The 17,888-nt window shown below is 38.5% G+C and overlaps 2 protein-coding genes across 2 annotated transcripts; both read left to right on the top strand.

Moving 5' to 3' along the window:
• The first annotated feature begins 110 nt into the window (after window positions 1-110).
• Window positions 111-776, top strand: LOC121744585. Its single transcript, XM_042138179.1, has one exon. The coding sequence runs from the start codon at window positions 111-113 to the stop codon at window positions 774-776; it is 666 nt and encodes a 221-aa protein (XP_041994113.1).
• Window positions 777-10,160: 9,384 nt separating this feature from the next.
• LOC121743232 (protein PEROXIN-4-like) lies at window positions 10,161-12,217 on the top strand. Its single transcript, XM_042136472.1, has 5 exons — window positions 10,161-10,274; window positions 10,354-10,473; window positions 10,580-10,708; window positions 11,616-11,745; window positions 11,952-12,217. Exons 1-5 carry the CDS (start codon window positions 10,269-10,271, stop codon window positions 12,038-12,040), a joined length of 474 nt encoding a protein of 157 aa, XP_041992406.1. The 5' UTR covers window positions 10,161-10,268; the 3' UTR covers window positions 12,041-12,217.
• Window positions 12,218-17,888: the final 5,671 nt, after the last annotated feature.

Genomic DNA, 17,888 nt, shown 5'->3' with positions numbered 1-17,888 from the left:
TATGTCAAATATCCAACAAATCTGGTATCAGAGCCACTCGATCCTACCTATGGCGGCAACGTTGAACATGGTTCAACCCCAGATTCCCAAATTAGAGAAACACAACAATTATGAGAATTGGAGTATTCAGAGTCTTGTTGCAATCACAAGAGTTGTGGGATATTGTTCAAGACGGCTACACCGAACCTGCCTCCCAAGAAGCCGAAGATGCCCTGACGAACAACCAGAAGAATGCCCTCAGAGACGCAAGAAAACGAGACAAGAAGGCGTTGTTCAATATCTATCAATGTATTGATGAAACTACGTTCGAAAAAGTAAGTGCGGCCACCACGTCAAAACAAGCGTGGGAGATTCTGAAGAATTCTTTCACCGACGTTGACAAGACGATACGAGTTCGACTGCAGATGCAGATCCTACGCGGCGAGTTCGAAAGTTTGGCCATGTCTGAAACGGAGAGCATTTCAGACTATTTCACAAGAACATTAGTTATTGTGAATCAAATGAAACGGCAAGGAGAGATAATTGAAGATGTTAGTGTCATTGAGAAAATTCTTCGTTTATTGATGTTGAAATTTGAGCACGTCGTTGCGGCAATCGAAGAATCAAAAGATCTCAACACTATGTCAATCGACCAGTTGCAAAGCAGTTTGGAAGTCCACGAGCAACGCATGAAGAAAAAGACCACTCCGTCACTTGAGCAGATGCTACAAGCGAAGATGTCAATACAAGAAGACAAGAAGTTTGAGCTTGGGACATCACGTGGCGGATACAACTGAGGTCGAGGCTATTGTGGCCGAGGAGGATGCAACCAAAATTACCATTACGAAGGAGGACGTGGCCAGAATTACAAAAATCAAGGAGGACGTGGCCAAAATTATCAAAATGAGGGAGGACGTCAATATTCCACCTATGGCAGAGGTCGAAATTCTTATGGACAAGGAGGACGAGGAAGAGGACAATACATAGGAGGTTATTCTCAAACCTATAATCGACCAGGGTTTGATAAAGCAAATGTTGAGTGCTATACTTGTCACGAATTCGGGCATTACAACTATGAATGTCCAACAGCCGGAAATACCAGGGCCAACCAACAAGTTCATTATGCCGATGGTGGAGACAATAATGAGCAGGTAATTTCAACCTCTATTTTTACTCATAAAGGACTTGAGGGTGATCAGTGCAGCACGTGGTACTTGGATACTGGAGCTAGTAACCACATGTGCGGGAACAAGAAACTCTTTGTGGAGCTGAAGGAGACATCTTATGGGAATGTTACTTTTGGAGATTCATCCAAAGTAGCGGTGCAAGGAAAATGTAATATCTTGATTAAGTTGAAGAATGGAAATCATAGTTTTATATATGACGTCTATTATGTGCCTGCCCTGAAGAGCAATATTTTGAGTCTTGGTCAATTGCTGGAGAAAGGATTTAATGTTAGTATCAAGAATTCTTGCCTTACTATCAATGATGCTCGTGGTAATTTGGTTGTCTGTGTGAATATGTCCAAAAATAGATTATTTGCATTGAACATGAAACATGATATCTTGAAGTGCATGAATGCTATTGTTAAAGATGAATCGTGGTTATGGCATTTGCATCTTGGACATCTGAATTTTGGTGGTTTAAAGCTTCTGTCCTCAAAGAATATGGTGAAAGGCTTGCAGCATATTGATCGTCCTGAAGAAGTTTGTGAAGGATGCATATTGGGAAAACATCATAGGCCAAGTTTCTCAAAAGAAATGAGATGGAGAGCATCACGCCCGTTGGAGATCGTTCATACAGACGTTTGTGGTCCACTAAAGCCTATTTCTACTGGAGGTAATCAGTATTTTCTAACTTTCATTGATGATTATTCCAGAAAGACTTGGGTGTATTTCTTGAAAAGGAAATCTGAGGTGTTTGATATTTTCAAAGAGTTCAAAATCCTTGTTGAAAGGCAGAGTGTGAACTATATTAAAGTTCTCAGATCCGACCAAGGAGGCGAGTTCACATCCGATCTGTTTGAAAAGTTTTGCAAGGATCATGGAATCGTTCACCAACTTACACCTGCATATACTCCTCAATTGAATGGCGTTACTGAAAGGAAGAACCGAACAATTCTTGATATGGCGAGAGTATGATCAAAGGGAAGGACTTACCTCGAGAATTCTGGGCTGAAGCTGTCGCAACAGCAATATATCTCCTGAACTGGTGTCCCACCAAAAGTGTTCGCAACATGACGCCTGAAGAAGCATGGAGCTCGTTCAAGCCCATTGTTGCGCACCTGAGAGTTTTTGGCTGCATTGCCTATGCCAAAATTCCCGAAGCTTGAAGAATCAAGCTTGATGATAAAGGCGAAAAATGTATCTTCGTGGGATATGGAGATCGAGTAATGGGTTACAAATTGTATAACCCACTCACAAAGAAGGTGATCATAAGCCTCGATGTGGTGTTTGAAGAAGATCAAACATGGAGCTGGGAGGATAAGAAAGCTGCAAGCTCGTCAGAAATTGTACCTGATCAGCAAGAAGATGCACGTGAAATTGAAGAACCAGAGTCACCTACATCATCCCAAGGTCCAGGTGGAAGGCCTAGAAGAATGCGCATTCTAAATGATATATATGAAGCTACTGAAGAAGGTGATGAAGCTGTGGAGGAAAATGTGAATCTTATTTGTTTTTATATGGATGTTGATCCTATTGCTTATGCAGATGCTGCGCAAGATAGAAAATGGAAGATTGCAATGGATGAAGAAATCAATGCGATCGAGAAAAATGATACTTGGTCGTTGACAACACTGCCAGAAGGCCGAAAAGCCATTGGTGTGAAATGGGTGTTCAAAACAAAGAAAAATGCCAACGGTGAAGTGCAAAGTTACAAAGTGAGGTTGGTGGCGAAAGGATACAAGCAGAAGGCCGGAATTGATTATAGTGAAGTCTTCACTCATGTTGCTCGTCTTGAGACGATCAGATTGTTTATCTCGCTGGTTGCCCAACACAATTGGAAGATCTATCAGCTCGATGTGAAGTCGACTTTCCTAAATGGTTTTCTTGAAGAAGAAATTTACGTGGAGCAACCTGAAGGTTATGTGAAACGAGGAGCTGAAAATAAAGTTTACAGATTGAAGAAAGCTTTGTACGGGCTCAAGCAAGCTCCACGCGCATGGAATTCTAGAATCAATGAGTATTTTCTGAAGAATGACTTTGTGAAGTGCCCTTTCGAACATGCTCTATACTTGAAGAAAGATGCTACAGGTAACATGTTATTTGTTTGCCTATATGTTGATGATCTAATCTTTACTGGAAATTGTGAAGCAATATTTCATAAATTCAAGAAGAGCATGATTAAGGAGTTCGAGATGACGGACATTGGTTTGATGGCACATTTTCTGGGAATTGAGGTAATGCAAAATGAAGATGGAATATTTATCTCTCAAAGCTCTTTTGCAAAACAAATCTTGGAGACATTCAAAATGGAGTCCTGCAATCCTGTTAACACTCCCGTAGCGATCGGTCAAGAATTGAGGAAGCATGATGGTGAAGCAGAGGTGGATCCAACTTACTTCAAAAGCCTCGTTGGAAGTCTACGATATCTAACGTGCACTAGGCCTGATATTCTCTATGGAGTTGGATTAATCAACAGATACATGGCAACTCCTTCACAGTCTCATTTGAATGCGGCCAAGAGGATTTTGCGCTATATTAAAGGTACGCTGAATGAAGGTATACTTTATCCCTCTAATCAAGAAGTTAAGCTCGTTGGTTATTCGGATAGCGATTGGGGAAGAGACTTTGATGAAAGAAAGAGCACTACCGGCTACTGTTTTTACATTGGAGATGTTGTCTTTACTTGGTCGTCAAAGAAGCAAGCTATAGTGACACTCTCTACATGTGAAGCCGAGTATGTTGCAGTAAGTTCCACGGTGTGTCATTGCATTTGGTTGAGAAATTTATTAACTTTTCTGGGATTCATGCAACAAGGCCCGACAGAGATACGTGTTGATAATATGTCTGCAATAGCACTTGCAAAGAATCCAGTGTTCCACGAAAGAAGTAAGCATATTGATACTCGTTATCATTTTATTCGGGAACACGTGAACCAAAATGATGTGGAGTTAGTATACTGCAATTCACAGGATCAGATTGCAGACATATTTACGAAGCCGCTAAAGAACGATGTTTTTAGAAGATTGAAATTTATGCTCGGCATGAAAACCGTGAAGAATTGAGCTTAAGGGAGGATGTTGAAATTAGTAAACTCAATTACTTCACAATTAAGGAATATTAAAGTATTGGAAGCTTGGTGAACATTGTGGAGAAAAAAATATGAGATCATGATGAAGTGGCCGGAGGATTCTAGAAGATTAAAAGTTGTCATGCAACTTGTATTATTAAATTATTAGAATTATCTAGTATAGTCTAAAAATAGGAATTAGGAACATTAAATTAGAATACTAGAATTCTCTAGTTTGGTGTAACCGACTTAGATTGCCTATAAATAGGCATTAGGTGTTTAGTAGTAGTATGTACACAATTAATCAAGTTAAAATTGTGAGTGAGATAGAGAAAGAGCCATAGCTCAAAGTGAGAAAGAGACAGGAAAGCTTTGAAGTGCTGAAGCACTCTTTGTTTGAGTGTATTTTGTAATCCCTTTTGTGAGAAGCATATTAATACTTATCCTCCATATTTCATCCTTGTTGAGTGCTCCTATATTTTGTGTGTCAAATATCCAACAAAGGCATGGTACAAGATGAAGGGCAAGGCGGCGTTGGCCATGAAGAGCAAATTGTAGTACAAATCCCAGGCCAAGAAGCTGGTCTTGTTAATCAAGAAGTTGTCCCTGCCATTCAAGAAGCTGGCCACGCCACCCAAGAAGCTGCTGGCCCGGCAATGCGGTCGAATGCGCCGACCGGAAAGAAAAGCGGGAACGACAGCCTTTGGAAAGAGAGTTATGGTGCATTCGAGCGTAGAGGATCCATCATCGAAGAAGGCCAGGATCCCTACCTACCTCTGACGCTGAAGAGGAATCAAGAAGAATACGCCTTGAAACGTATTGGAAGGATGAGAGGGACTTCCGCTTCATTTACAGCGGACCGGCCAGTGGAGAAACAGTCCAGAAACTAGCAATACGGGTTGTCAACAAATTTTTCGATATGCTCCTTCCTTAAGAAAAGAACCAGGCCCGCACGAGTTGCTTGGATCTCCCCTCCCTTGATCAAAACGGTAGAAAAATTATGTCTTGAAAGTCATGGTAAAGGGGCGCGATATAGTCTATCTCAGAGGCGACTGGCAGACGTTCTTTAGGAATAATAATGTGGAAGGCAGAAATTCTGTACAAATTTTTTCCAAGAGAAATGGTTCCCTTGTGCTTGGAATGTTTCTTTACCGGAAGTAGGAAACTGCATTATTAAGTAAAAACACTTTCTTTGTCTCTATCTCTCTTTATTTTAACTTGTCTGTGTATTGATATTGTCACTGTAAAAATTGAACTATGGAAGAAATTCAAAGAGAATTGAGTGACAAACACTAAATTGTTGCATTGATTTCTTGATATGAATTGATATTGTCAGTTTTGTATGATAGAATACCCCAAACTAATCAAAAGTTAGTTAAAACCAACTCCAACTGCTATTTTTCCTAACGGCTAGTCAGTTGATCAGTCATCCACATCACAAAAGATGTTCATGCTTGAATAATTTAATGGGCACTGTCCATCTATCAGTCTAAACTCTACACTTCAGTGTGTTTGAATAATTAAAGCTGCAGTAGTAATTGTATTATTAAAATTAACATGAATGGACGATAAGCCTTTTTCATTTTTTGTGTAGCATAAGTTGAGAGATTTACTGGAAGAAGTTCATAATATCATGTTGACAGGTTGAGGAAATTAAGCAACTGATCATTGTGTTCTATTCCCAAATATTTCTGTATGTTTGCCTAGATGTGAAGGACATTAAAGTCGTCATCAACTATGATTTTCTTCGAATTTAAAGGATTATCATCCACATGTGCTGCCCCAGCTTGCTGTTTTGTTACAAACTGGTTTATCGAATATTCTTGAGTGTGCCATCTTTCATTACTGATCGTAAACGTTTATCACATGATTATGAGGCTTATGCAAGTTCGTCTTTATTTGAATTCGTCCCTTGATAGGCCTTATAAGAGTGGGCAATCTTCTTTTTGTTTTATGGTATATAAGCAGATTCATTCACATCAATGGTGTGGAAGGAAGGAGGTTAATCCTCATGAAAACTCTAAGGTGCAGCTGGTTTTTGCTGCAACTTTCTTTGCTTCCAAGGCTTGTTAAGGTTAATGTGTTTTTAGGTGACAATAATTGAAGTTAGTGACTTATTCTGGATTTTCTTTCACATGCCATTCATGGTTGGGCAGCACTTGAAAGGGATTTTTGGATTAGTACACTTCACACCCATGAAGCGCATCTTGCCTAACTGCATTAACTTAAATCCATACTCATTTTCTTTTATTTTTCCTCTTTTCTTCTGGATTTGGTGACAGACATACATTAAAAACTACTAAATGAATTGAATAAAACACATAAAATGTCAATGTAGTCAACAAGATTCGCAGACGTGTCTAGCATTCACCCTGAAACATGGCGTTCACATTTTATGCAACTTTTTTTTTATATATCGAAACTCACTCCAAATTCAAAAAAATCCTTCAAAAATGTGATTATTTCCGTGTCTAAATCCTTAAAATGCGAATTTTCCGACTTCAAAAATACAATGGGTGCAAATCCAATTTTGGAGGGTATAAAACGATGTGTGAGGAAAAGAAAATATAAACACGCTTATGTGTCTAATATAATGACTCTAGAAAAACCTTACGGTAAAACGAGTTTTGATATATACTAGTACTACTATTTAGTACTCCTATTATTTATTTAGTAAACGAAAGAAAATTGAAAAATATGTTTAAAGTTAACATATCTTCCGTTGCTGTAATCCCCAAATTTAAGTCTCTCTTGGTTGAAGGTAATCTCCTCCGTCTATTAACCTTGCCTAACTGCATTTATATTTATTTCCATGCGGTTGAATATTTGATTTCTGATTCTGAATTAGAGAAAGGCATGTTATTTAAATTAGATTTGATATAAGTATTTGGGATCTATGCTTTTTAGCTTCTCTGTCAGAATATTGATGCCATGATCCCAATATCTTTACACGTTGTATTTGGCTCTTAGGGTTTCTGATTTTTTTAGGATGTTTTAAGCGATGAATAATGCAATAATAATTCTATAATATAAAATAACTTAATTAAATTGGGTCCTAATCCTAATAGGAATCCCTAGATTAGTTCGTAAATCTTATAAATATGATACATGAGACATCTTCTCAATAGAAGAGTCCAAATTTGGTGGAGAGAAAAACAGAAATCTGGTAGAGAGAAAGTTTTTGTATTTTTTTAGTGTGTAAATATCCATGGCATGCTTATCTATCTAGTCGCAAGGACTTGGTTGCAGTTAGTATTCATATGGTTGTATTATATTTTATTTTTTATGTGATTCGGCAGGTTAGAAGTTAAGTAAGTGATCTCTTAAAAATTAATCCATCCAAAAATGAGGCAAGATTTGTTCAGATACCTTCCATTAGATATTTTTACCGATATTCTATTGAGACTCTCGCTCGAAAACGTTGCAACTTGCAAATGCGTTTGCAAATTATGGCTCAATCTGATTGAGAGTGATTCGTTTCTTAAGTCCCATCTTTCTATATCCACACCCGTCCTAGTTGTCTCGATGCCGGCTACAGATTCAAATTGGTTCAATGTTTTCAAATTTGAAGACAAACACAAATACACGCACAAGCACAAACAGGATCCAATCACCAAGTTTGATTTCCCACAAGCATCAAGAATAGAGGGTTCAGCCAACGGATTGCTTCTTCTTAAAAATCCTTTTATTGATCATCTTTATGTATGTAATCCGATCACCCGTGAATTTGTTGAGCTCCATGGGCGTCTTACTCGCCCATTTCAGCTGGGAGATTGTTATGGATTTGGAGTGAGCAAAATAAGCAGACAACATAAGATCGTCTATCTTAACCCTAGGTACAGTGAATGTCATGTATACACTCTTGGAACTGGATCTTCGTGGAGGCGCATTAAAGCTGTTGCCCCCTCGTTTCGTCGCTGCTTTGATTCAGCTGGTGTATTTGTTAGTGGCAATCTCCATTGGTTAGTTACAACCAAGTATTGGTTTCCTCACGTTTGTTGTTTGATGAGAAGCTCTTTCAATATTATTCTAGAAATAGAAGAACTATTACAGAAACTGAGTTGTTTGGTAAAATGGATAGTGATTGTTACTACATCAACTCCATTCTTCTCACTCCGAGTTTTCTTTCGCTTAAGAGAAACTTAGGTATGAAGAATGTAATCTCGTTTTAGTTTATACATTTTTTTTTCTATATCACAGGACTTGTAAATTTACTTTAACTTAGCTATTATTAATTGGTTGTTCAGCTAGGATTATTGTTACTACTATATCTCCAAGTTTTCTTTCCGAAATTTAGGTAGGAAAAGTCTCAATCTCATTTTAGTTTATAAATTTATTTTCTTTCTTATTATAGGGCTTGTAAATTACTTATGTTGATCACTTTTATTCATGTAGTTATTATTAATTCTACATAAATTAAGTACCAAAATGGCAATAAATTGCTGCATATTGTAGTTTTAAAACTCCTTGAGTTATTGGTGGAGGAAGTACCTTATTCAATAAAAATATTGATTTTTCCGATTAATTGCATACAAAGTTTAATTTCAATTAATTCGTATTTGAAGATTATCTGAAATTACATAATGTTCAGACTATAATGATGGTTACATCTTACATGTAACAGTAATCAATATAATAATTTTAAGTAAACTAAAACAAAAGGCCCAAATCTGTTCAGCGTGTTTTTCTTAGAATTGGGCTGTCTTTTTTCGAGCCCACCATTTAATTAAAATGTTAACTGTGAAGCGTGTGAGTATTTATTTCCTGGATATATTTTATATTTTTAATTTAAACAAAATTCAATTTAATTACAATTTTGATAAATTTCGTTTAATTAAATTGGCATAAATAAATGACAAAACATAAAAAAGGTAAAATCATGAATAAAGTAAGAGTAAAGGCCAAAATTGGTCCTGAACATATAGCCATTTTACGATTTTGGTCCTAAACATTATCTTTTGGATTTTTTGGTCCTGCACATATGGACATTTGATCATTTTGGTCCTGCACATATGGAAATTTGATCATTTTGGTCCCCCGTCAACATTTTCGTTAAAAACTAACGGTCAACATTATCTTTTGGATTTTTTGGTCCTGCACATATGGATATTTGATCATTTTGGTCATGCACATATGTAATTTTGATCATTTTGGTCCTCCGTCAACATTTTCGTTAAAAACTAACGGTCAACGGCCGATTTTTGACTAAAACAATGGGTTGGGTCGGGTCGGGTTTGGGTACACGTTAAGAAAAAAAATAATTATTTTTTATTAATTAAAAAATTATAAAACTTTAATTTTTAGTTATTTTTGTTGATTAAAAATATTATAACGACTAAAACATGATGTTATTATACGATTTAAACATGATATTACACAATAAAATAAAAAATTACCAAATTAAAATAATCATTTTTTAATCAAAATAATAAAATTAAAGTATATTAATATTAAATCTATATAATAAAATTAAATAATTAAAAAATTATTTTTAATAAAATCTAAGCATAATATTTTCTTCAAATTCATGAAAAAATTAATTAAAAAATACTATACTTTAATTTTATTAATTAAAAAATATTAATTAATTTTTAAGAATATTATGCTTAGATTTTAACGAAAATATTATGCTTAGATTTTAAGAAAATATTATTTTTTTCTTAACGTATAACCCAAACCCGACCCAAACACGACCCGACCCAACCCATTGTTTTAGTCAAAAATCGGCCGTTGACCGTTAGTTTTTAACGAAAATGTTGACGGAGGACCAAAATGATCAAAATTCCATATGTGCAGGACCAAAATGATCAAATGTCCATATGTGCAGGACCAAAAAATCCAAAAGATAATGTTGACCGTTAGTTTTTAACGGAAATATTGACGGAGGACCAAAATGATCAAATGTCCATATGTGCAGTTTTTATTTTTAATTATTTTTTTCAGAAATTGTTTCATTTCATGTAATTCAATTTCTGATTCACATGTGATAATCTCGACTTGATGCAGTTCTTATTCAGTCATCGAGGCGGCATTCATTCCAATTATTAGGGCTTATAATGCAGGTTAATTTCACTCTCTTGAGCTTCAATCTATATTATTTTAATTTTGTTTTGGTGAATTTGATCAATTTTTGGGATTTAGGCGTCTAGGGCCAGGCTTTTCAAGGAGTACAAAGAAGTGCAGAGAGAGAAAGCGGCCGATCCTGATATTCAATTAGTTTGTGATGATTCCAACATATTTAAATGGACTGCTCTTGTAAAGGTGGTTTAGATTTTCTTGTTTTGAGCTCGTGTGTGGTTTGTTTGGGGGAAAACATTGGGGATTTGATTATTTGGATTAATTTGGTAGATTTTGTTAATGTGCATAGGGGCCATCAGAAACTCCTTACGAAGGTGGAGTTTTCCAGCTTGCGTTTACTGTGCCCGAGCATTATCCTCTGCAGCCGCCTCAAGTTCGATTTCTGACCAAGATTTTCCATCCAAATGTGCATTTCAAGGTGGTTAATGCTGTCTTGAATTGAAATGTGTTTCTTGCTATTATGTCGTGCGATTGTAGAATGGCAGGTGAGCAAAATGTGTGATGATTTCTGTAGTTATAAAATCTTTTGTTGATTGTGTAATGTTAGCATTAGTCTTGGACTGTTGTAGGATGTCCTGATTTCGTTAGATAGTTCGAGAGATCTATTTCTTGCTGTTGTGTTGTTCGATTGATGTATGACGAGAAGAGCAAAATGTGTGATGGTTTCTGTAGTTTTTAAAGTCTTTTGTTAATTCAGTAATGTTAGTATTAGAGTTTGTTGTGGAAGTGATGTGTCTAACTAATGATGGAAGTGAAACTGCTGAAATGGAGCACTTGACAGAGCTCCTAATCAAGTTTTTGTTTGTTTGTGTACCGGTTTTTGTGAAGTTGTACGTAGTTGGCTTAACTTGTATATTTTGAATGAAAGTGCCGAATTAGAGGTTGGATTTGGGGTAAGTATGAAACGAATCCCTCGTTTTCAGTATGATGGTACTATATGTCTTGGTTATAACTTATACTGACAGCCAGTTTTATTTTTCTATACCTTTGCTGGTTGATTTGTTGTTAGTTCCTACTGGCATCATGTGGCTTGTAATATGAGTGGGAGAGTGCTGAGTGAAGTGTCGGAGTCTGAAAACTGGTATTGCACATGGCCTCCCGACATGAAAAATGACTAGGACATCCCTATAGATGCTAGAAAGACAAAGGAATGGCTTTACACACAGTTCCTATTCCGTTGATTTGTAGTTTTCCTCATCTATGCACTGCTGGATTCTTTGTGCCTGTTGATTCCATAGTTTGTGATGCTTGGGTTTTATAATCTGAAGAAGTCTTAGTTTCTTCCCGTACTTATAATATTGTTTTCTACGTTTTATTTTATGCAGACGGGTGAGATTTGCCTTGATATCTTGAAGAATGCTTGGAGCCCCGCCTGGACATTGCAGTCCGTCTGTAGGGCTATAATAGCGTTGATGGGTCATCCAGAGCCCGACAGCCCACTTAACTGCGATTCAGGTATCGAACTTTGTGATACCCGTCTACGTTACGTATCTGCTCAATTCAGTTTTACAGTGGATACACCATACATCCGAATGTGCACAAGTTTTTGCAGTCACTTTATATTCTTTGTGTAGTCGCGTTGTTCATTTCGTTATGATTGTTTTTACATTCTCCGATTCCATAGCGATTGTGGTTGATGTGTTTTTTGTCATTTTTCGAAGGTAACCTTCTCCGGTCAGGCGATATCCGAGGCTACCAGTCGATGGCTAGGATGTATACAAGACTTGCTGCCATGCCCAAGAAGCAGTGATCTTTCTTCCTATTTGTTTCTTTGAAATAAACTCAGTTATTTTTCAGATACAAATGTTGTAGCCTGTTGTACTTCCATGCATCTAGGTTGTACGTTAAGATCCTGCTTTCCAAAACAGTGACACCGCCATTGTTTTTTATGAATAAAATTACGCGCTGTGTATATCATTTCAATTCATTCACTGGTGAAGTGTGGGTTGAATTCGGAATTCTTTTCGCCTAATACCAAATTCTCAATCGAAAAATCTGAAATTTCAGATAATATAAATCCGAACCAATTATAAATATTCGAAAATTCAAATCCGGAATCTATAACTTTTTATGCCAACTGTACAAAAAAATTAAAAAAATCCTAGAAAGTTGAGAAATTGCAAATAGTTTTAGTTTGTTACATATATTAAGTTAAAAATATTTAAATAAATATTATTGATGATATTTAATCCAAATGATAATTTATGCATATTAGATATATTTCTGATGTTTGAACTTCTTTGATTTTTAAAAACCAATCCATATTAAATTGAAAATCTGTATTTTGAATAAAAATAAATTCGATTCAAATACCCGAAAATTTGATATTTCAGTTTGATTCGATTTGGTTATTCGACTATGAATATTCTACTCACCTCTAGTGACATGATACATTTTCTTTAACATCATCTTACTTTTAATTATATCGCTACAAATTGAAAGGTCGTGCATGCTATACTAATTTTATTTTATTTTATAAAACATCTCCAGGATATGTGTATTGGTGGAATGAAATAAAAGAATGAATACAATTATATTTTTATATTTTGAACAAATAGGATTTCTTATGCATTTCATATATACATTATAATTTATACATACACATTCAATTTGGAGAGTAAAAATTTAAAATTTATCTAGCAATATGCCAGAAATTTCGACAAGCTTTCAAAAGATACTATTTTTGATGTAGCAAACTCCTAAATTTTATAACTTTTCTCAACAAAAAATAATTTTGGGACCACTGGAATTTTATGCAACAATAAGTCAATAATACAGCATTGCACTGGCTGTTGGTACACAAAACTTTCCATTTCAATCATGACCCTAGCTCATTTAATGATGGGTTTTTAATTCATATCAGAAAAAAAAAATCAAAGTATAAATGATGATATATAAATGTACAGTCTATATATGTGTCTGTGTTGCGTTGTGTTTGTTTCTATCCAAATTCATTAATAGATGGTTCTTACAGTCCATTGTTTTCAAATACAACATTTTACATGCATAATCATAATAAAATGAAGGATTATTTAATCTTTTTATGGTGTCGTATTAACAATGCTATATTTTTTATACGTATTTATGTTGTGGATATGCATAATTTTGTGTTGTGGACAATGCATAATACAAGTTTTTAATATATGGCCAATTAATAAAAATAAGCATCTTGATTCTTTACCACGTACATGCTAATTAATGGTTTCAGAAGAATATAGAGAAATGAAGATTATTAAATACAAATAGTTCATCTCTCCAAGGGAAAAAAATCTAAATTCTTCATCTTCACGTATAAATTTGGATCCAACCAGCTTCACGTTGGGTCTAAAAATATTTGTTGAAGATTTACGGATTTAACTTCAGCTAGCCATGATGATGTGGCGAATTTTTGATGGGAATAAATGCAAGTAATAAATGAAGATCACAACACTGAAGATTACGTGGTTCGATTTACTGAGGTAAATCTACGTCCACGGGAAGAATAGAGGGCAAGTTTGTATTGCTTGAGATAGCTTACAGATTACAATGCTGATTTGCTATATGAGATTCAGGATCTAGAGAGCTTAACCCTGGTCTATCTGATCTAAGTTCTATTTATACATTCGAACTAAGATCGTGGTTTGCAGCCCTGGTAGTGGGGTTGATAACTGCTTAATACCACTAAATAGATCGTGGGTGTAATGGAGGCCGTGGGGATCCTGCATGGGTCCACTATCTCCTTGTTCGGTCGAATACTGAGACCGAACTGCTGAACTTTGCCGATCAGCTTTTGCCGATCTGAGAGTTGAGCTCGATTGGTCGGCTTTTACCGAGCTATAGGCTGTGACCGAACTCTTTGGTTGAGACCGAACTGCTGAACTTTGCCGATCAGCTTTTGCCGATCTGAGAGTTGAGCTCGATTGGTCGGCTTTTACCGAGCTATGGGCTGTGACCGAACTCTTTGGTTGTGCCGAATTGATACTCTTTCTTGGGTTTTGGGCTGATGGGCCGTCACTGCTATTGGGCTCGCAATTAGGGTTTAGTTGTTTAGTTCGTATCCCATCACCACCCCCCCCGAAAAGCGAAGTTAATCACTTCGGCATTTTGGATAAGTGTAAGGGGGAGGTTGACGTCAGGGGACGTGCTCTGCACGTGTCTGCATTAAATGTGACAGCTAATCCGGCCAGAGAATCCGGAAAAAGTGGGATTTGAAACGGTGCGACGAATTTGAAACGCCTCTGCGAATCTGATAAACATTTCCTTTCTTCGTCATTGGAACCCTTTTGCGATTATTTCTTCTGCATTCTCTCTCTTTTTCGTAAAATTTTCTTCCGCTTCTTCAAGAATTTCTTCAGAGACTTTCGACCATCAAAGAGTAAGAATCATGTCTTCTTCTTCTGAATCTGTTTCTGAATCAGGTAGTGGTAGGAAGGGGGGTAAGGGGTCTTCTGGCCGAAAAAGGTCCGGGGAGAAGACGGTAGAATATTTTCACAGCATTTTGAGTAAGGATACTGTGATATCCTTACACGGAAAATATTTTCTTCCTGGGGGGTTAGTGGTGATTCCCGACGACATTCATAGGGCCAACTCGCCGCCGGAGGGTTATGCCACCGTTTACGAAGCCTGCTTAGAATGCGGGCTTCGTTTCCCTCTTCCCCCTGCCTTTGTAGAGCTTCTTGATTTTTTTCAACTTCCTTTAGGTCAGGTGACTCCAAATTCTTGGAGGCACTTATCGGCCTTTGCTGCCGAGCTGCGTAGACTAGAAAAGGATCTGTCTCTGAGGACAATCCTTAATTTCTTTCAGTTTAAGAGAAAGGGATCCTGGTTTTACTTGATCCCTTTACAGCCCTTCAGAGCATTCTGTAAAACCAAATGGCCGAAGTGGCAAAATCGTTTTTTTTTTTTACAATAGGACAGCGGCTCCGGACTTTTCCTGGAGAGGGCCGAAGTCCGTAATTCCTCATCCTCGGGTAGAACCGTTGGACGAGCTCGAGGGCGAGCTCAATAAGATTCCCATGATTAGGAAACAGTATTCGGAATCTGAGCTCGTCAAGGGTGACTTCGTGTTCGATTCCTCGTCTTCGGACGAAGAGACTGAGGGTGAGGATTTCTTTTTTATGCTTTACTGCTTTAGCGGCGAAAACTAATTTTGTTTTCTTGCTTTTTGGCAGTGAACATGCTAAGCAGGCTTGGTCGCAAATCCTCCGAATCAAAGGAGCCGGAGAAACAGAAAAACACCAGCTCGGCGTCTGATGCCGAGAAGAATCCGAAGAGGCAGAAGACCTCTTCGAGTCCGTCTTCGGATCCAAAAAAGCCGGGATCGACCTCGGCAAGGGGGAAGGCGAAGACTCAGAAACCCCCAAAAGCGCCAGAGAGAGACATTGTCGAGGGGGGTGTTGGATCAGGAGTGGTTACGGCCACTTCGGCACATATCTCTGAGCCCTTTTTATGGCCAAAGGACTTTGTAGAGGTGAATTTTCTTCTTGATTTTCTGGCTTTGCTTCTTTCCTATATTTTTTTGTGGCCCCTCTGTTGACTTTTTCCTTTTTCCATTTTCAGAGGAACAATATGCTCTGCAAGCTCGTCACAGCTGAACTCTCTAAAGCGTCCAGCGATTATGATGAGATGCAGAGGAATTTGAATGCTGCTCGTCACCAGGCCGAACAGGCTCGGGCAGACTCTGAGAGGGCAAGGGCCGCCACGATCTCGGCTCAGGATGAAGCCCAGCGTGCCAAAGACGAGCTCATCATCCAGAGAGAGCGGTCGAAACAGAGGGAGGCGGCTGCCGTGGTTGCTCAGGGGGAGGCTCTCCGTGTTTACACGGAGAAACTCTTTTTGAGCAATCAATTTTCGGCCCTTATCGGTGATCTGCTGAAATTGATGACCGATAATGTTGAGCAGGAACCCGAAGTCGTCTTGCCGCTGTATGGCCGAGAGATTGCAGCGCGTCTCCAGAGTCTGCCGCTCCTTGAGGAGCTTGCGTCTTCATCGGTCCTGCTTTCTGCTGAACGAGTCCGTAATTGCCGTGCTGACCGTGACGAGAACATGGAGGCCATCTTTGCCTCCTTGGGACCTGTTTCACCCGCTTCAATTTACAAAGAAGAGGGCGAGCAGGAAAATGAGGCCGGCAAGGAGACCGAGCAGAAGGACCAGCAGACCGGCGACGGGCACGCCGAGCAAGAGGTGCAGCAGATCGGCGATGGGGGCGCCGAGCAGGAGGGAGGGAGTAGGGAGGCCGAGGCTGAGACCGAGGTAGACAAGGAGAAAGAAGCTGAAACCCACAGAGAAGCCGGAGACGAAACTGGCGGAGTATGATTTCGTCTCCCTTCTCTTAGTTTAGTTTCTTTCTATTTGTAAAATGGCCTTGAAGCCCTCCTTGTGTAAATTTTTTCTTTGAATGAAAAAATTCTCCTTTCTACACTCGTGTCTTCTTTATAGCTTTTCTTAATCTCTTTTACTCCTATTGTGGTTTACTGCCTGCTCGGTAAACTGAAATGCCGAACTGACATAGCTGCTTCGTATTCTTTACTCTAAGGAGCTGGAGGTACTTCACTGGAAGCGGCTATACTCTTCGGCTTTAAATGAAGCTGAGAAAAAAGCTATAGATGACCAGATGAAGTATGATGAACTCTTGGCTCGTTTAGTGGAGCTGGAGTCCAACAATAAGGACTTAGAGTCCATAAGGAGAGATCTAGAGGCCGAGCTGAATACTGTCATCGCTGAGAGGACTGCATATGAAGACTTCATCAGCGGGCGCGGGGGAATGACTATATCCGAAGTTCAGAATCAAGTTGATGAACTGTGGGAGAAGCTTCATGTACTCCGGAAGAACAATGTGCTGGAGAGCTCGGCTTGCCAACAAGTTGTGAAATCATTGCGGCGCTTGGCTTCTCTGTACGACATCATTCTTTCCCGGCGTCCCGCGATCGAGAGATCCCTTAGCCGTTTCCCGCTAACAGACGCTCACGCTCCAACTCAAACCTCGGATCCACTTACTCAAACTTCTACTCCAAATCAGCACCGGACTCAGGAGCAACCGGAAACGTCAAGGCAAGAACGTACTCCAAGTCAGCAACGGACTCAGGAGCAACCGGAAACGTCAAGACAAGAACCTACTCCAAGTCAGCAACGGACTCAGGAGCAACCGGAAACGTCAAGACAAGAACGCCCTGAAGTTCGTAGAGGAGTGGTGAATATGAGTGAGCAAGATCAGCGAATGCTTCGTGAAGAGACTCTTCGCCGCCGAGGTGCTAGAACTTCCCGGACTCAGAGAAGAGGCGGTAGGTCGATCAGAGCATCTCGTCCACCTACTGATTCTTCAACTGCTCGGAACGCCCGAACTCAGCATCATGAGGACTTTTTGGATAGGTGGCTCAACTTTAGCAACCGTAGACAGTAGAGTAGTCCTTTGTAATGGTGTAACGCATTCTCGTAGGGCAGCGGAATTGTATGCCCAACAAGACTTAGTAAATGAAATTTTTTCATTTCGCTTCTATCACTGCGTATTTACAGTTCAGCGATTTTTTATTTCATTTATTGTACTCGTCCTCGGTCTTATGAAGTAAACTCTTCTTTGACCGGACTTAGTTTGTGTACTCGTCCTTGGTCTTATGAAGTAC

Source organism: Salvia splendens, chromosome 8 (genome assembly GCF_004379255.2).
Source record: "Salvia splendens isolate huo1 chromosome 8, SspV2, whole genome shotgun sequence".
Lineage (NCBI taxonomy): Eukaryota > Viridiplantae > Streptophyta > Magnoliopsida > Lamiales > Lamiaceae > Salvia > Salvia splendens.
This window is presented reverse-complemented; position numbering and strand designations above follow the sequence as displayed.